Source organism: Heterodontus francisci, chromosome 2 (genome assembly GCF_036365525.1).
Source record: "Heterodontus francisci isolate sHetFra1 chromosome 2, sHetFra1.hap1, whole genome shotgun sequence".
Taxonomy (NCBI): Eukaryota; Metazoa; Chordata; class Chondrichthyes; order Heterodontiformes; family Heterodontidae; genus Heterodontus; species Heterodontus francisci.
In genome coordinates, this window is record NC_090372.1 from 57905451 (window position 1) to 57925292 (window position 19842).

Below are 19842 nucleotides of genomic sequence, written 5' to 3' on the forward strand. Positions count from 1 at the left end.
TTGCCTGGGCCACAGCATTTCAGCTATGAAGAGAGACTGAAAAGGCTAGGGTTATTTTTCTTGGAGCAGAGAAGGCTGAGGGGGGGACATGATTGAGGTCTACAAGATTATGAGGGGCATTGATAGGTTAGATAGGAAGAAACTTTTTCCCTTAGCGGAGGGGTCAAGAACCAGGGGGCATAGATTTAGGGTAAGGGGCAGGAGGTTTAGGAGAGATTTGAGGAAACATTTTTTCACCCACAGGGTGGTTGAAATCAGGAACGCACTGCCTGAAGAGGTGGTGGAGGCAGGAACCCTCACAAGGTTTAAGAAATATTTGAGTGGTTCCAGCATTTCTCGTTTTTATTTAAGAAATATTTAGATGAGCACTTGAAATGCCATAGCATACAAGGCTACGGGCCAAGTGCAGGAATATGGGATTAGAATAGTTGGGTGCTGTATGGCCGGCACAGACACGATGGGCTGAAGGGCCTGTTTCTGTGCTGTAATAACTCTATGACTCTTAAGTATTTGACTCTGGTTTCTACCTAAGAATCCACAATCTAGCCACTGTACTGTATTCAACTGAATTTAGTGTGCAAAATATTTATATTTCTCTTCATTATGGGTACTTGCATACCCGAGTTAAATGGAATTCAATATTTATGGTTTCTCTGCTGGCAATAAATACCCTCTTTTTGATCATTTTAACCTAGAGAGTGGTTAGTATGTGGATGTGCTACCACAGAGTAATTGGGGCGAACAGCACAGATGTATTTAAGGGGAAGCTAGATAAACACGAGGGAGAAAGAAATAAAAGGATATGTTTAAAGTGTGAGTTGAAGTAGGGTGACAAAAGGGTTGTGTGAACATAATCTCAAACATGGGCCAGTTGGGCTGAATACCCTGCTTCTGTGCTGCACATTCTATGGTAAGTGTGCGACTATTCCTATTAAACAGCCAATAGATAGCTGGTGCTTTTAGCACCATAGCAACAGGAGGAAAATGACACTATAATAACAAGAAAAAGCTGCTGAGCAATACGAACCGTGTGAATGAATGCATCCCACTGGAGGAATAAACAGGGGTCAGAAGAGCTCCATTTTTCTGGGGTAAAAGCAGCAAAGTTTGCCACTGGTGTTATTTCCCTCATAATTAGTTATGAGTGATAGCATGTATAGATTATTTCTAATACTTTCCCACTTACAGCTCCCATTTCAAGGCACATCCAGGCTCTGAAGGAATGCTCTGCTCCACAGTGCCACATTGTGGCCTCAATATTATTAATCTCATCAGCCATCATGTGTTTCTTCATAGTAAAGGGGGAAATAAAAAAGCTGGTCATTCCAAACTAAATAGAGTCATAGAGTTATACAGCACAGAAACAGGCCCTTCGGCCCAACGCGTCTGCGCCGACCACCAAGCATCCATGCAATCTAATTCCATTTTCCCACACTTGGCCCGGAGCCTTGTATGCTATGGCGGTTCAAGTGCTCATCTAAATACTTCTTAAATGTTGTGACAGTTCCTGCCTCTACCACCCCTTTAGGCAGTGCGTTCCAGATTCTAACCACCCTCTGAGTGAAAATTTTTTTCTTCACTCCCCTCTAAACTTCCTGCTCCTTACCTTAAATCTATGCCACCTGGTTATTGACCCCTCCGCTAGGGGAAGAAGTTTCTTCCTATCTATCCTATCAATGTCCCTCATAATTTTGTATACCTCAATCATTGACGTTAGGGATGTTCCTGGGCTGCCTCCTCTGGTTAGTTGTTTAAATGTCAACCATCATTCACGACTGGATGTGGCAGGACTGCAGAACTTTGATCTGATCTGTAGCTTAGCTCTGTCTGCAGCATGCTGCTTCTGCTGTTTAGCATGCATGCAGTCCTTTGCTATAGCTTCATCAGGTTGGTATCTCAAGTTTAGATATGCCTGGTGCTGCTCCTGGCATGCTCTCCTGCACCCATTATTGAACCAGGGCTGGTCCACTGGCTTGATGTTAACGGTAGAGTGAAGGATATGATTGGTCATGAGATTACAGATTGTGGCTGAATGCCGTCCGCTGTTGTTTATGGTCCACAGCGCCTCATGGATGCCCAGTTTTGAGCTGCTAGATCTGTTCTTCATCTATCCCATTTAGCACAGTGGAGGTGTCACACAACATGATGGAGAATGTCCTCAGTGTGAAGACGAGACCAAGACCTTTATGGACAGATGCATTTGCGATAGGTAGATTAGTGAGGATGAGGTCAAGTAAGTTTTACCCTCTTTCTGGTTCTCTCACCACCTGCCGCAGGCCCAGTCTGGCAGCTATTTTAAACTCATGCATTTCTCTGGTCGGCAGTTTCAAATGGCCTTGTAGCTTTTCCAGCTCTCTCTCACTGCAGTATTGCATGTGATAGGAGGAGACCAAAAGGGAAAAGAGCAAAATACAAAGTAACTTGCAATCCATAAAACGTTACTATTTATCTTTAATTAGGGAGATTTTCTATTAAAATAAATCTAATAAAACTAGCTTCTCCAATAGCTAATTCAGTAGCTTATTCAAATGCTAAAGTCCAATTGTTTCACTTATTTTTACAAAAATTCCCAAAAGGAATATATAGCTTGTTGGCTCCATTTATAAGTAACTTAGATTTCAGATAATGTGCAAGATTTTAAATACTGACTGTATAAGTGTAGAAAAACAGCTGTCTAATGATAATTGGGCAAATTACCTTGTCAATTGGACAATTCTTGTGGTAAAAGAGGCATTTTTGCACAAAAAAACTTTCTTTCCTGTTGCTCACCTACACCTTGCATTTATATAATAACTTTACATGTCCCGAGGCCTTTCACAAAGGTGTTGGAAAAGTCAGATGCCAAGAATAACAGAGAGAGAGATTTGCAAGAGGTGATAAAAGATCAAAGGGAAGGGCTTTAAAGAGAATCTTAAAAGAGGGAAAGATAGAAAGGTGAAGAGGTTTGGGGTAGAAATCCAGAGACTGGGACATCAATGACGGGAGGCACAGTCGCCAATGGTGAGGCATAGGGAGATTGAATCTGGAACAGCCTAGAGTCAGAGGGACAGAGAATTTCAGTGGTGGGGGGTGGTTACAGAGGTACAAAGAGGTAAGGTCATTTGGAAACTAGGACAAAAATTCAAATTGAGATTTTGGTGAACTAGGAGCTAATGTAAGTCAGTGAGGAAAGGGCTAATGGGCAGACAGCAAGCTAGCATCAGTACAGGTTTGGAGTTGGAGTATGTTGACAGAGGCAGATTGGAGGCTGATAGGGAGTGCATTGGGATAGTCAAGTCTGGAGGTAGCAAAGGCACAATTTAGGATTTGAATGGTTGAAGTACAGGCAGAGCTGGGCAATGTTACAGACATGGTAGCAGACTGCGGCGGGGGGGATTGGATGAACAGATCTCCCTCCCTACCATCGCAATATGGAGCACTCTGTTCCTCCAAAACAATCCTAGCCAACTGCTACAAAAGTCACCTGGGTCAAGAGAACTGAAGAGAAGCTTTAAGTTGAGGGGTGATAGATATGGACAGATGTCAGAGGTAGTTTTTTTACTCAGAGAGTAGTAGGGGCGTGGAACGCCCTGCCTGCAACAGTAGTAGACTCGCCAACTTTAAGGGCATTTAAGTGGTCATTGGATAGACATATGGATGAAAATGGAATAGTGTAGGTCAGATGGTTTCACAGGTCGGCGCAACATCGAGGGCCGAAGGGCCTGTACTGCACTGTAATGTTCTAATTTTAATTCTAAAGACCGGAAATTCTGAGATTTAAGCCCAGAGTCATGCCATGTGCACTTTCGGATGTGGTCTAAAATAAATAGGTTATGTTGACAAACATAACCATTCTCTTTTGATTAGACAGAAAAAGATAATCCTAAACCATGTATGAAATATGTCTGAAATCTATTACTGTTTTAGACTAGGAAAGTATCAGAGTTTTACTAGGAAAATATCTAAATTGCTTGAAGATGCATTTAAGCTGTTCACCAGTGCAATAACAACACATTATTGCTAGCAACTGTCTTACCTCAATAGCATGTTGGAACTGCTCATGCTCACGCTGTAGCTGCTCAGCTTCCTGAAGTGAGCTAGCAGTGATAAGGCCTGCATTTAGCATGGATTCTCCATTCCGAATCCAACCCAGTACCTGCAACAATAAATAAATAAGCTGATGTGTATAATGAGGCCTCAGTTGTAAAGAAGTGGGTTTTAAGGAGGAACTTAAAGTGGGAGCAGGAGGAGAAGACGCAGAAAGGTTTAAGGAGAAGATTCTAGAGTGTGCGGCTAGACAACTGAACACAAACTGCCAGTGGTGGAACAAAGGGAGAGAGGAATGCACAAGACAGTACTGGAAGAGCCAGCAAGTCACTGTTAATACAACTAGCACCAAAAAGTATTGTTTTATACTAAGCCTCAGTATAATGTACTTTAACGAAATTGCAACTACATGGCATAGAGAAGTGCTTACCTTTCGCCTCTGATCCTTTACCTTTAGTATCAGTATGAAGCAACACATTTACAACATGCTACATTTACCATTATGACCAGTGAACAAGACGAAAATTTATAGCAAGCGAACAGAGACATTAGCAAGTCCCCACATTGCAAGAGTTGAATATAAATGGGAGCATAAGTTTAGGAGTGTGTGTGACTATATGGAGTACTCCAGATAAAAAGATTTATCCCAGCTTTGACACCTAAAATCTGTTCCTTAGCAAACTTAGATCTATTCCGTTCAACATAAGTAATCTATTTTTCTATTCAGGCCCATCATGTGAAGTGCATCCATTATCTGAATTGGTAAACAGCAACTGTACCCTGGAAATGTGTCGAAGCAGGTCTTACATCGCAACTGCAGACGATTGAGGCAATCGTGGTGATTTGTCATAAACTCCATTTGATGTAGAGTTAATCTAGGATAATCCAACTATAATTACAGGAAGTGAGTAAGAAGGAAATGTGATGTGCTTTACGAGACTAAACTGGATGGTAAACAAATGGAGAAATGAAAGGTTGTCGACCTGAAATGTTAACTCTTTCTCCCTCCACAGATGTGCCTGACCTGCTGAGCATTTCCAGCATTCTCTGTTTTTATTTCACATTTCCAGCATCTGCATTATTTGGCTTTTGTAAAAGGAGAAATTATGCAGTTTTTCAAAATCACATAACCATTGCCTTTAATATTTCCCCAACATCTGTGTTACAACTCACAGGATGGCTATAAGACAATCTCAGCTCTATCTGAAAGTGATGATTTCCAATCACCTTCGCCTAAAATAAAACTCAGTGGAAGTAAATGACAAACGTGTTGCACTGTACCCCATATAAAATCATTATCTCAGCTGCAGAAGCAGAAGGTCCAGAGTTAAATATCCACCACTTGGAGAAAATGGGAGCTTCCTAGTGTATTGATCTCAATCAGCAAGCACAGAATTCTGCTAGCATTCACACATCAGTGCTATTAACATCTCTGAAACCATATTTGCACCAGAGGAGAACGAGAGTTCTGTGACAGTGGATCTTTTTTATGGCAACAACAAAATCTATTTGAATATTTGCTGGAATTCATCTATTTATGAACAAAGAGCATGGTTGGTTGGTTGACATCCTTCCATCCACGAAAGGTAGTCAAGAAGGCATACGGCATGCTTGCCTTCATCGGTCGGGGCATAGAGCATAAAAATTGGCAAGTCATGTTGCAGCTGTACAGAACCTTAGTTAGGCCACACTTAGAATATTGCGTGCAATTCTGGTCGCCACACTACCAGAAGGACGTGGAGGCTTTGGAGAGGGTACAGAGGAGGTTTACCAGGATGTTGCCTGGTCTGGAGGGCATTAGCTATGAGGAGAGGTTGGAAAAACTCGGATTATTTTCACTGGAACGACAGAGGTGGAGGGGCGACATGATAGAGGTTTACAAAGTTATGAGCGGCATGGACAGAGTGGATAGTCAGAAGCTTTTTCCCAGGGTGGAAGAGTCAGTTACTAGGGGACATAGGTTTAAGGTGCGAGGGGCAAAGTTTAGAGGGGATGTGCAAGGCACGTTTTTTACACAGCGGGTGGTGAGTGCCTGGAACTTGCTGCCAGGGGAGGTGGTGGAAGCAGATACGATAGCGACGTTTAAGAGACATCTTGACAAATATATGAATAGGAAGGGAATAGAGGGATATGGGCCCCGGAAGTGCAGAAGGTGTTAGTTTCGGCAGGCATCAAGATCGGCGCAGGCTTGGAGGGCTGAATGGCCTGTTCCTGTGCTGTACTGTTCTTTGTCTTCTTTTGGTTCACCTTTGCTGATGGCTATGAAGGCCAATCCATGAAAGGCAGGTTTTGCCACAAGTGCTGCACGTGAAGCTGCCAAGTGACACTGTGAGTTGTTGTTTTCGACATTGACTCCTGTTGTCAAGCTGCCGTAGCAACTGGTCATCGTGGTAGTGCACGCCAGTCCACAGGATGCGTCACCATTTCCCTCTTTCGCCAGCTAGTGACTCCCAAGTGCGATAGTCAACATTTAGGACCTTCATGTCATGCTTGTCAGTATCCTTGAAGCAGAGCTTTGGGAGTTCCACTGGTTGTCTGGCCCCGGCTACCTCACCACACAGAAGGTCCTTAAATATGCGACTGTCTTCCATCCATGTCCGATCCACCAAAGCCACCTCTGTTTGATTAATGCCAACACACTTGGAATCTCTGCCTTTGAGAGGACTGCCACATTTGTGATTTTGTCCTGTCAGGATATAACCATAATGCACCGCAGGCAGCAAAGATGGAAATTACTGAGCTTCTTTTCCTGGTAGCTCTAAGTTGCCCATGTTTCACAGGCATACAGCAAGGTGCTGAGAACGCAGGCCTCATAAACCATCAGCCTGTTCCTAAGGATCAGCTTGGTGTTATCCCATGCACATTTTGCAAGTCGGCCAAAGGCGGTAGCTGCTTTCCCTATGCGTGTACCGAGCTCTGCATCAAGGGACAGATTGTCACCGTGGACCCAAAGTAGCATAATTTGCTAACCACTTCCAGTGGGGTATTATTTAGTGTGATCAGGGATCAAAGAGCTTACTATAATGTATTTCAGCACCCCAGGATTAGGTAAAGAGAAACTATTCCCCTGATAATTCTTCAAAGATCTAGCTGGAAGTGTGGGCAGGTGGGTGCAGAAAGCAAACGATCCGGCTTTGCTATAAGGCTCCCGCAATAACATTCACTGCCGAGATGACTGAAAGGTGACAGGAACCCAACTCTGGCAACGCTTTCAGAAGGGAGGGAGAAATTGCCAGAGTAAATTGGGAAGATTTAAAAAATAAAAAGAAGCAACCTCCGTCTCCACAAGTCTTATCTACCAGCAGTTTCTTGAAATGAAAGGGAATTGAACTTTTTGTTTCTAATTATTCACTTTGACCAAGCATTTCCTTTAACAGAATAAAGCAATATGGCATGTGTCCCATTTATGAGAAATTTCCATACTTGGCTTTTGTACCCAAAATTGCAAACATATTTTGCAACAATTAATTTGTACAATACACAGGAATTCAATTAGTGTACCAACTCATGTATAATGACTAGCTGGTCAACAGCATGGTACTACTGTTTCACTTGTGGGATCCAGGCTTGAATCTACTTCAAATGGAAGAGATGAAGGATTCCGCTCTCTGCTCACTGCAAGGCCTTTCACAGAATGAATTCAGGCAGTCTCAATCCAGCTGCTAATCAGCTTTGAATCTGAAAGTCCAAAGCTGTCCATGATTTAGCAATAAATGTGTAATCATGTTCAGACCATTAGGATGGCTGCTGTGAGAAACATGTGGCAACCTTATAGTCATGACAGAGCTCATTACAGCCTTGGTCCAGTCATGAACAAAAAAGCTGAATTCCAGAGGTCAGGTGAGAGTGACTAGCCCTGATATCATGGTAGCATTTGAGTGTGGCAGCAAGGAGCCCCAGCAAAACTGAAGCCAATGTGAATCAGAGGGAAATCTCTCCACTGGTTGGAGCCATACCTATCACAAAGGAAGATGGCTGTGGTTGTTGCAGGCCAATCATCTCAGCCCCAGGATATCACTGCAGGAGCTCCTCAGGGTAGTGTCGTAGACCCAACCATCTTCAGCTGCTTCATCAATGACCTTCCCTCCATTATAAGGTCAGAAGTGGGGATGTTCACTTATGATTGCACAGTGTTCACTTTCACTCTCAACTCCTCAGATACTGAAGCTGTCAATGCCCACATGCAGCAAGACCTGGACAACATTCAGGCTTGGGCTGATCAATGGCAAGTATCATACGTGCCACACATCTGCCGTCCAATGACCATCCCCAAAGAGAAAATCTAACCATCTCCCCTTGGCGTTGATCGTTGAATCCCCCCACCATCAACATTCTGGTGGGGTACCATTGACCAGAACTTTAACTGGGGACCAGCCATATAAATACTGTGTCTACAATAGCATGGTAGAGGCTAGGAATTCTGTGGCGAGCAACACCTCCTAACTCCCCAAAGCCTATCCACCATCTACAAGGCACAAGTCAGGAGTGTGATGGAATACTTTGTACTTGCTTGGATGAGTGCAGCTCCAACACTCAAGATGCTGTGCACCATTCAGGACAAAGCAGCCCACTTGATCAGCACCCCACCCACCACTTTAAACATTCACTCCCTCCGCCACAGCTACACAGTGGCTGCAGTGTGTACCATCTACAAGATGGCCACAACTTGTCAAGGTTTCTTTGACAGCACCTTCCAAACCCACAAACTCTACCACCTGGAAGAACAAGGGCAGCAGATGCATGGGACACCACCACTTAAAAGTTCCCCTCCAAATTATACACCTTCCTAACTTGGAAATATATTATCATTCCTTCACTGGCACTGGGACAAAATCCTGGAACTCCCTCCCTAACAGCACTGTAGGTGTACCTATTGCAGTTGATTCAAGAAGCCAGCTTACCACCACCTTCACAAGGGAAATTAGGGATGGACAATAAATGCTGGCCTTGCCAGCGATGCTCACGTTCCATGAACTAATAAAAAAAAAAGTCAACCTAAAGTATATCGCAGTCCAGATTTTTCAATTTCTCACAGCCAAGGGTATTAGTGCTAATGAACAGAAAACATTCTTTTTCCATTGATGGCTGTCCAATGTCAACATCATGCATTCCCAGATCTGGTATAGCATGCCAAGATGTGCAGAAAATCAACTTTTACTGCACCCAAACAATGCACCAAAAGCGGAACCTCAGAACAGCAACTATTAATCTATCAATGTGAGATTTCCAAGTTCCCCCTATACAAATGCTGCACTATCAAAAAACAAATTCACTCACATTTTTGCTCATAATCTTGCAAAGCACCCTGAATGCTAACCTGTTTGACCTCAGCCTGTAGGTGCCTCAGCTGCACACACTGCTCCAAGTGTCGGCGGTGCTGTTCTGCAGTGAGGTCCAGCTCCTGCTGCTTCTCGTGAAGAAATTCTAGCAGGTCCTGCACACGGGTAGCCATATCGACATCTCTGTCACAGGTTAACTCAACACCTAAAAGGTAATAGCAAATACAAAACATAATTTATTTGAAACTTTTATTCATTCCTGAACATCTGCCTTCCTCTCATTACAGGCTTCATTACAGTATTAATCATTTAGGTTTTTAATTTATTTTTGTAATGAACTATTTAAATTGTTCTTTGACGAAGAGGAAGTATACATGGTCTAAAGGCTTCTAAGGTTTTTGTCAACACCTTTGTAACCTATGTTAACAGGCTCACAAGAGCGACCCTTTATTATTCTTTGATCCTGTCAAGAAGCAGTGTTACTTATTATCTATCCCAGGCTGAGATGAGAAATTCACCAGCTAAAGTGTTGGTCTTTTACGTGGAAGTAATTTCCATCTGTGGCAAGCTGTGCAGGTTAACATTGTGCTCACTGAAAATCCTACAAGCTTTCTCAACATGCACAGCTTCCAACATGCTGTGCCATGGCATGCTGGATGTGGGTTGATACCAATAATATATGGTAATTTCCTAGTTTCAATTATACTTAAGCCACTTTTCTCCAGGGAGAAAATATCTGCACCTTCTCGTGACCAGGTAAAAACTGGAGTTCTTCTTCAGGCCATCCTGCCAGCTGGGAAAACACACAATACAGTAAGACTACGATAAAATCTAAGCATTTAAAATAAAATAAGCATCGCTATTTTCTTCATTAAATAAAAGCTGAAGTCATACACACATATTGACTTAACAAGAACTTCTAATATGATCACAAGATACCTATAAAGATCCATAACTAGGAAACTGTTACCTATTCCAAACAGATACCTTATTAAAATGGCCCAGTTGTTACTGTGCTCTTCTTTTTGTGTATGTCTGAATCCATAAATAGGAATTACTTTAATCGCAAGGTTTTGACAAAACAAACAAGGCACAAAATAACACCTTACCAGGATAGATAATACAAACCTCGTGTCAAAAACACTGGAACTTTAAATCTACTCTTTGTATACTGCTAAACCCTATTTCATAGTAATCCTCAACAGAAAACTGCAGCAAGTGATAAAAGTAAAAAAGATCATTTGTTTCGGTTAATTGAGGAAGTTCTGACAATGTCCATGTTTCCTAATTACTATTCAATAAAATTAGTTTCTCAATTATTCAATTAAATATTGGGAAGCCCAAAGCTATTCTTCGGTCCTGATTACAAGCTCTGTTCCCTAGCTACCAACCTCATCCTTCTCCCTGGTCTCTGTCTGAGGCTGACCCAGAATGCTTGCAGCCTTGGCGTCCTATTTGACCCTGAGCTGGGTTTCTGACCCCTTTTCCTCTCAGTCACCTAAACCACCTACTTCCACCTCCAACATTGGCTGTCTCTGCCCTTTCCTCAGCTCATCAGCTGCTGAAACCCTCATGCATGCCTTTGTCAACCCTAGACTTGACTATTCCATTGTTCTCCTGTATGCCTCCCATCTTTCACCAACTGTAAACTTGAGCTCATCCAAACTTCTAAGAATGACCCCTTGTCAACTATCCAATTTTAAACATTTCCCAATGTGGATACAATCTAGTCCCTTCATTATTTTATAGACCTTAATCAAATAGCCCGAGTTTGGAGTTAAAACACAATGAGTGGAGCATACCTGAGGCCTGTACTTCATTCACATACTGGAGTAACTCCTGCCCCTGATGGATGACGTCAAAGGTCAAATTGTTCATGGTTAGGGCTTTATCAGCATGGTGCTGCAACCTCTGTTCCGCAAGGGTCAAATCTTCAGTGTCAAAGTCATTCATCTGTTGAGACAGCTCATCATTCCAAGACTCGAGGTCTGAAATGATCTGAAAGAAGCAAGCCATTATAATTTATGGAAAACTATGCTGAACTGGTGCACTGACTTGAATGAAATCTTCATCTGCAAGGAACACTTCCAAGGTGAATAGTTTAGCATCAAAAGCTTAACACGGTCACATAGACACTGGTTTATATATAATGTTAATATGTAATGTTGCAAACATAATGTCCTATATTAAAACAAAACAGATTAATGAACACTGAGCTTCAATATACAACAATTTTTAGGCAAAATCAGAAGATGTAAAATTAAATTCATTAGAAAACATCAATTACTGCAGCATTCATTTATACACTTGTTCAGTCTCAAGATAATCAGACCAAAATATTATATAATAGATTGGTTCTCAGTTGAAATAGTTTCATTCAAATTACACTAACGTTCATATTATGAAGGTGAACGTTAGGATTATCAGCTTTTAACAAAAGCAGCATTTCAAAGTAATTATTTCATGGTCAAGGTTTGGCTCTGCATTATTTAAATTATAAAAACGTCACCTTTTATAAACTACCGTAATTTCACAAAATAACCCTCACTTCAATAGAGCCATAAATGCAACTTTCAATTCTATACATATATATTTTTAAAACCCCAAGTCTGGCCTGTATGAACATGCCCTCTGGCCTAAACTCTACAGCACAAGATGCAGCTGATCATATTTTTCCATTAGCTATGTACCAAATCTGAAGTAAAACCAATTAGCTTGGGTCATATACCGACCACAGCATTTCTAACTAAGTTAATTTAATGTATTATGCAAATATGTGGTAAAAAAAAATAAGACTACTGACTTTGGAATTTAGGGATACAGAAAATAGTTGAACACGAAGGGGGTAGCCCTGTTGATAACCTGATGGAGTAGTTTGCCCGCCCATTGGAGTGCCTGCCTGATCTTCATTCCATTAAAATCAATAAAGGGCGAGTGATTTGCATCCCAGGTTATTTCAGTAAAGTTGAAAAATTAACCTCTAAATGTCAAAAATGTTATCCCAATGCCACTTTATGGAATACTTCATTCTCTATTGGTAATTCTATAAACGGACACTGACTGCTAATTCATATTTACATAGACTCACATGTAAATACTGATTCACTCACCCTTACAGATGAACTTCACAATCACCTGTTTACACATACAAACACAATCCAATCCATTTCCACACTTACAAATTCTTACCTGTGAACTGTAGGGAAATTGGAACTGGCCAACCTTCTGCAAAAAAAGTCACATTTATAACCCAGACACAGATGTAACCTGAATCACATCCAGACAAATTGAATGGTTCATTTTGCATAACCTATGTAGGTTAGTTTTGTGAAATTACGGTACTGTTCTGAAAGGCAGCACAACTCAAATTACACACCAATAGAAATTGATTTTAAATATTTCTTGATTCTAGTTATTAGCATTAATTTAGCATATGTGCAGTAATTTTGATGTGTTAAATTGTTACTGTATTTCATTTTCATTTACAATTTTTTCCCTCCTCTGCTGCAAGTATCAACTCTTGCTGCAGTATAATTCCTCACAAGCTGGGTACCCATTATCACCATTCTTCTTGCGTCAGTACACACAGTGTATGTTGGCAAACTATTTGACTGTGGAGGACACCACAGCTGAGCCCAATTTTGGCTTCACCCAACATTCAAACACATGTATTTTCTAACAAAGGTCACCAATGGGAGTGAGAAGCTTGACTGATTCAAGGCATTAAAGCCAGCTGAATGTTCGACTGAGAATAGCTGACTCAGCACAAATCAGAGATTGGACCTGCCAATTTCTGGTCAGGAGAACTCGATCACATTGGGGTCAGATTTACTTACTCAGCTATTAGGAACATTACTTCATTTTGAATACTATTAAAAATTGCCCTTTATTTGCTAAATATTTGCTATTGCTCCTAGAAATATCATGCATGCTGTTCTCTTTTCCTTTGAGTTTAGAATACAAAGCTATAGCCATTGTTTGTTCTTACGCAGTTACAGCAGCAGGGGGAAAGGCACGAGCAAAGAAAAAAGTAATGGGCATAACAAATATTGGCCATCTTCCCTCCAGAACGAGCCATTTACTTAACAACTGCAGAAAGCAAAGATCCACAACACAGACGACTAGGGATGATACACTGAGATGAAATATGTTGACTCTATCTCTACAAAGAAAAACGGATTCCTTTTTCAATCTACTTTTTTTGTTAGCATGTCCTGAGTTTTTTTTTTTTACTGGAGATTACTAATTGCACATCACTACATTTACATTTGTAATTCCAAATCAGGTTGTTGGAAATGGCCAAAAACAAAACAAAATGGGGCGGCACAGTGGCTAGCACCGCAGCCTCACAGCTCCAGCAACCCGGGTTCAATTCTGGGTACTGCCTGTGTGGAGTTTGCAAGTTCTCCCTGTGTCTGCGTGGGTTTCCTCCGGGTGCTCCGGTTTCCTCCCACATGCCAAAGACTTGCAGGTTGATAGGTTAATTGGCCATTATAAATTGCCCCTAGTATAGGTAGGTGGTAGGGAAATATAGGGACAGGTGGGGATGTGGTAGGAATATGGGGTTAGTGTAGGATTAGTATAAATGGGTGGTTGATGGTCGGCACAGACTCGGTGGGCCGAAGGGCCTGTTTCAGTGCTGTATCTCTAAACTAAAAAACTAAACTAAACAAAACATAAATTGTAAAATGTCTGGAAGGCAGCAGTGAAACACAGTATTTATGCAATTTAGGAGTATATTAACCCACAACAATCTAGTCCAAATATGAACTTGACCATCAGATAAAAATCCATGCTGAAGATTCACTCTCATGAGTGAAGAAAATGACTGATAAATATTTGATCACTCAGTTGCCTAGCAAGAGTTCATTGGAGCCCTTAAAACGGTAATCATAGAAACTCAGATTTTAAGATTGTTATCCCAAAGTGAATTATCGTTTTAAAAAATGGATTAAGCCATGCTCCCTCCATGCATCCAGGCCAAAGAGCAACTTTACTGTGCTCATGAAAGATTAACTGATCGCTGCTGATCAACAGCTAACATTACAGGGTTATTGTCATTTTAAAGTGACAACTAATTAGTAAAACCAATTATGATTGATCATTCCATTAATCAAAAAGTGTACCAATATGGTTGGGGCAATTCTTTTAAGTATCAAAGGTCTTTGAATCCCTTATTGGTACATTTTTTAAACCATTTATTATTGTCAGTTCTGGCTGTATGTTGAAAAAAGCTATACCAAAATTCAGCTCTGGTAATAAAGCAGCTAAAATTTTTAAAGACCAGAGTTTGTCTGCAAGTGGTTCTCCCGGTGTAAAGACACATCACTGCAGTTTTTTTGGGGGGTGCAGGATGGTGGTTATTTGAGGGATATATCAGAAAATAATTTTCCCAAATGTTACTGTGGCATAATATGAATCTAAATTGGATTAATTTCATATTAAAACAGTCAATGTTTATATGCTCAATATTCAATTAATTTAGGTGAAGCTCTTACAAAGGGGCTACCAGTGTCAAATCTAAGAATTCACAAACCGGATTAATGTTTGGGAGGCCAATTATATATATATATATTGAAAACCTGTTTGATTTTTGTATACATTTATCTAGACAGACACAGAAGGCACTCATAGAGATGTAAGAAATAGCAGAGAAGATGAGAATTGGTGTTGTTGATTGGTGCATAGGGGAGTGGAAATTAAAGCCAGCGGGGAATTATTGGAGGCTAGAGAAACTTGGACTTTTTGACCTAGGAGAAAATTTTGGCAAGCAACAGCTAACTGTAAAGACTGACAGGGGACAAATGAAGCACAGCAAGAGAAACTATGCTTACTTGCACATGAGAGGATCAAGCATTGGAAGTCCGACAGCTGGAAGTGATTGTGAACTCTCTATCTTTTTGAAAGTAGTATTATTTAATTTGAAGGTTAAAACTTAAAATATATTCATATGAGCAAATCCAATCTCTGCTCAAATTAAATATTTATTTTTTCACGTGAAGGTAATCAATATTTCACTGAGTTTAGCAACTACAGCGACATCAATACTGCATGTTGTCGCACGATTCAGAGAAACTATTATCACAAGTTATATTTGTCCTATTAACAAGTGACAATTTGTGAGACAAAATCAACAGGATTTCACCTCAAAATAAGACAAGTACTTTGAGGTAACTGTGACTGCAATCTTGTTGAGCTTTTGAATACCAGGTCATTTAAGGGGAGCTATGAGAACTTTTTCCAACTGGTGTGATAAATCGTGACAATGGTGTAACCTGCTAGTGCTGTGCCAAAGTGCAACGAGGGCATGGGTGTATCTGTTTGTGGACCTGTCTTGTAGCGTAGGAGATTGCATTTATTCTGTGTACATGTCATGTACTTTCCTGCCAAGAAGGAAGGACAAAACCAAAGAGATATCAGCATGGAAATAATTACCCAAGAACTTCAGAGATCTATGAGTTAAAGCAGATGCTTAAGAAAACCGATATGTTTCTCTATGTGACACCTACATCTATTGCATCCCGTTCAAATACTCGGAGCTGAAGGAAGAGATCCAGCTTGATCTTGCGCTCCTGAAAAAGATCTTCCATCTGAGCCTGGGCTTCATCCAGTTGCTGAAGAACACTCTCTATGTGATTAATGGAGCTGTTGTGTGGAGTTTTGTTGCTTGAAATGGCTGAATCCCTAATAAGAAGATATGACAGTAAGGTAACTGCAACAGGTAGTACACACAATGACTGAATTCCTGGTACATTTTGCAAACAAAATTCTTTAAATCCTTTGATATCATTACTTAGAAGTCAACTGAATGTTCCTTTTAGCGTCCTATTGTCCTATCAGTAAGATGTAAATACAACAATCATATTTCAAGTGAGAAGTGCACTGTAACTTTGTTTACAGAATCACAGAATTGTTACAGCGCAGAAGGAGGCCATTCGGCCCATCGTGTCTGCACCAGCTCTCCAAACGAGCAATTCACTTAGTGTCATTCCCCTGCCTTTTCCCCATAACCCTGCACATTCTTCCTTTTAAAATAACAATCTAATTCCCTTTTGAATGCCTCAATTGAACCTGCCTCCACCACTCTCTCAGGCAGCGCATTCCAGACCTTAACCACTCGCAGCGTGAAAAAGTTTTTCCTCATGTCACTTTTGCCCCTCTTACCCATGACTTTAAATCTGTGCCCACTCGTTCTCGATCTTTTCATGAGTGGAAACAGTTTCTCCCTATCTACTGTGTCCAGACCCCTCATGATTTTGAATACTTCTATCAAATCACCTCTCAGCCTTCTCTTCTCCAAGGAAAAACAGTCTCAACTTCTCCAATGTATCTTCATAACTGAAGTTCCTCATCCCTGGAACCATTCTTGTGACTCTTTTCTGTACTCTATCCAATGCCCTCACATCTTTTCTAAAGTGTGGCGCCCAGAACTGGACGTAGTACTCCATCTGAGGCCAAACTAGTGTCTTATACAAGTTCAGCCTAACCTCTTTGCTCTTGTACTCTATGTTAATGAGAAGTAATTTAAATGGAGAGGAGGGAGAGGACAATGGGAGGGCTAACAATTGCAGATCACCAGCAGACTCTCCATAATGTATTTTCCTCCTATCTCCACAGGATTTTTTATTCAAAATTACGTTTTAGTAGTAGTTGCTGCTTGGGCTGTAGTGACCAAATTTACAATGGCCAATTTACCTATCAACCTGCAAGTCTTTGGCTGTGGGAGGAAATCGGAGCACCTGGCATAAACCCACGCGATCACAGGGAGAACTTGCAAACTCCACACAGGCAGTACCCAGAACTGAACCCATGTCGCTGGAGCTGCGAGGCTGCGGTGCTAACCACTGCACCACTGTGCCGCCCCATGGTGTTTTGGAGAGGAGTGGGGACGTTGACCCCAGTGTCCTTGCCAGTGTTTATCCCTCAACCGACATCACAAAAAGACAGATTGCCTGGTCATTGTCGCCTTGCTGTTTTGCGGGAGCTCAGTGTGTGCAAATTGATTGCCACTACACTGCAGCAGTGACTGCCCTTCAGGAGAGCTTCATTGTCTGTTAAGCGCTTTGGGACAACCTGAGATTGTGAAAGACACTACATAAGCCAAAGTCTTTCCTTCTTTACTAATTTAGTGGTAGGGTCCTGAAACAGGTGCTATGCCCTCCATTTAGATATATAAGGGAGCTAACACCTGTTTCAGGCAAGCGCCTGGGCAGCCGTCTATACTGATATGGTGGCAGCCATGCTCCTGAATTGAGTCTGCTGTGGGATGTTGCTCCCAAGACTGGCCCTTATTGCACTCTTTTACATCAGTAAAAGGGTGCAACAATGCCCAGTTTCTATCCCTCAATGCCTCCTGCTGGACCACTGACCAGAAACATTCATCAATGGCAAACAACTATTTTTTCCTCTTTGTAATGCACTGGAAATAGGTGGGCACAATGCATTAGTCAGAGGAAAATCAGCCCCTGTATGCTAAAATCAACAAAAATATAAATTTTAAAGAATATTATGTGGGTGTGGGAATGCTGTTTATTTTATGCTGTTGCATATGTGACAGTGAGAAATAATTATTGCAGAAATTTGAGTTAAGAGTGCCAACTTAAATAAATGTGTGCTGGCAGTGAGAGCCTTACCCATCATAATCACATCTTAGAATACCATAAGAAGTACAATGACAATTTTCCAACATCTATGATGGTATGTACGTGGTATTTCTAATGCGTCCTCTCACTAGTAGCAAGTATCCATAAAAAAATGACCTGATATAATTAATTCCAGGTGTGAGAATAACAACCAAACCAAAACTACTTGACTATAATGCACAGGCACTCTGAGTATAAGCAGCTCTGCACTCACAATAAGCACCAATCATAGAAACTTTCATACACTAACTAGCTGACTAAGTTACTGAATAAGCAGACACTTTCCACCCTTAACACAGAACACGCTGGACCAAAGACAAATTAAATAATCCAAACATTCAAGTAACTATAATACCCAACGGCACATCCTAGTCAGGATTATTGCTGCATCATCCAAGTACTATTTCACTGTTAAGAATGACTAATGACACACTTAAGATGACATCACACATCACTTAAGAAGTCATGCTTGACACTGAAACAAAGGTAGTAGCATATATATATATATATTTTATATTTATAAAATCTGTAGAGATACAACGCATTGAAAATGTTTAATCATGCAATTATCCAGGGATGAGGGATTACAGTTATGTGGATAGACTCGAGAAGCTGGGATTGTTCTCCTTGGAGCAGAAAAGACATGAAAGAGGTGTTTATAATCATGAAATGTTTAGATAAAGTAAATAAAAAGAAACTGTTTCCAGTGGCTGAAGGGTCAATAACCAGAGGGCACAGATTTAAGGTGATTGGCAAAAGAACCAGAAGCAACGTGAGGAAAGAGCTTTTTACGCAATAAGTAATTAGGATTTGGAATGAACTGCCTGATAGGGTGATGGATATAGATTCAACAGTAGCCTTCAAAATGGAATTGGATGAAGACTTGAAAGAGAAAACAATGCAGGAAAAGGGGTAAAGAGTGGGACTAACTGGCTTGTTCTTTCAAAGAGCTGCCACAGACTTGATGGGCCGAAAAGCCTCCTTTTGTGTTGTATTATTCCATTCTATCTGAGACAGCTAGCTGCTTCTTGTCAGGTGTGGCAAAGTTAAATGCAGAATCAAATTCCCTTAGTTCTGCCCCAATTATATGCCTCAGCCCTAACTGGCGCAATGGGCGGCACAGTGGCTAGCACCGCAGCCTCACAGCTCCAGCGACCCTGGTTCAATTCTGGGTACTGCCTGTGTGGAGTTTGCAAGTTCTCCCTGTGTCTGCGTGGGTTTCCTCCGGGTGCTCCGGTTTCCTCCCACATGCCAAAGACTTGCAGGTTGATAGGTAAATTCGCCATTATAAATTGCCCCTAGTATAGGTAGGTGGTAGGGAAAAATAGGGACAGGTGGGGATGTGGTAGGAATATGGAATTAGTGTAGGATTAGTATAAATGGGTGGTTGATGGTCGGCACAAACTCGGTGGGCCGAAGGGCCTGTTTCAGTGCTGTATCTCTAAATCTAAAAAATAAAAAACCTTAGCGGAGCACCCTCAACTGCACTGGTGTGTCACCTTTCAATTTCCCATATCAGCTGTCCTATGACAAACTGAAGTGCAAAATGAGGGATAGTATTTTGCTCTGGACCCATGCCTACAAAGAACTGGACTGACATGGTCCAAATTCATTGCATGCAAGACATTCAGAACGATGAGCCACTGATTTATGACAAATCAAATTCCATTTTTATTACACCTATTAATTACATTTCTAACCTTTGCCAGTTCTGATGAAAGGTCATCAACCTGAAAGGTTAACTCTGCTTTTCTCTCCATAGATGCTGCCTGAGCTGCTGAGTATTTCCAGCATTTTCTGTTTTTGTTGCAGATTTCCAGCATCTACAGTATTTTGCTTTTATTCCACTGGGATTTTTACCAGTGTTTTAACCCAGAGATACTGAGGCCAGCTGT

At 41.2% G+C, this 19842-nt stretch overlaps 1 protein-coding gene across 4 annotated transcripts in view; it reads right to left on the reverse strand.

Moving 5' to 3' along the window:
* LOC137384483 (triple functional domain protein) overlaps positions 1–19842 on the reverse strand; it is an 873575-nt gene that overhangs the window by 341918 nt on the left and 511815 nt on the right. For 3 of the 4 annotated variants that reach the window (XM_068058645.1, XM_068058631.1, XM_068058625.1), the window contains exons 13-17: positions 15815–15989; positions 12495–12530; positions 11108–11303; positions 9344–9510; positions 4016–4135 (exon numbers count right to left, since the gene is read on the reverse strand). In XM_068058645.1, the coding sequence (XP_067914746.1) occupies positions 4016–4135; positions 9344–9510; positions 11108–11303; positions 12495–12530; positions 15815–15989 (694 nt within the window). The remainder of the gene's footprint in view (positions 1–4015; positions 4136–9343; positions 9511–11107; positions 11304–12494; positions 12531–15814; positions 15990–19842) is intronic. The other variant, XM_068058639.1, reaches the window with a different exon arrangement.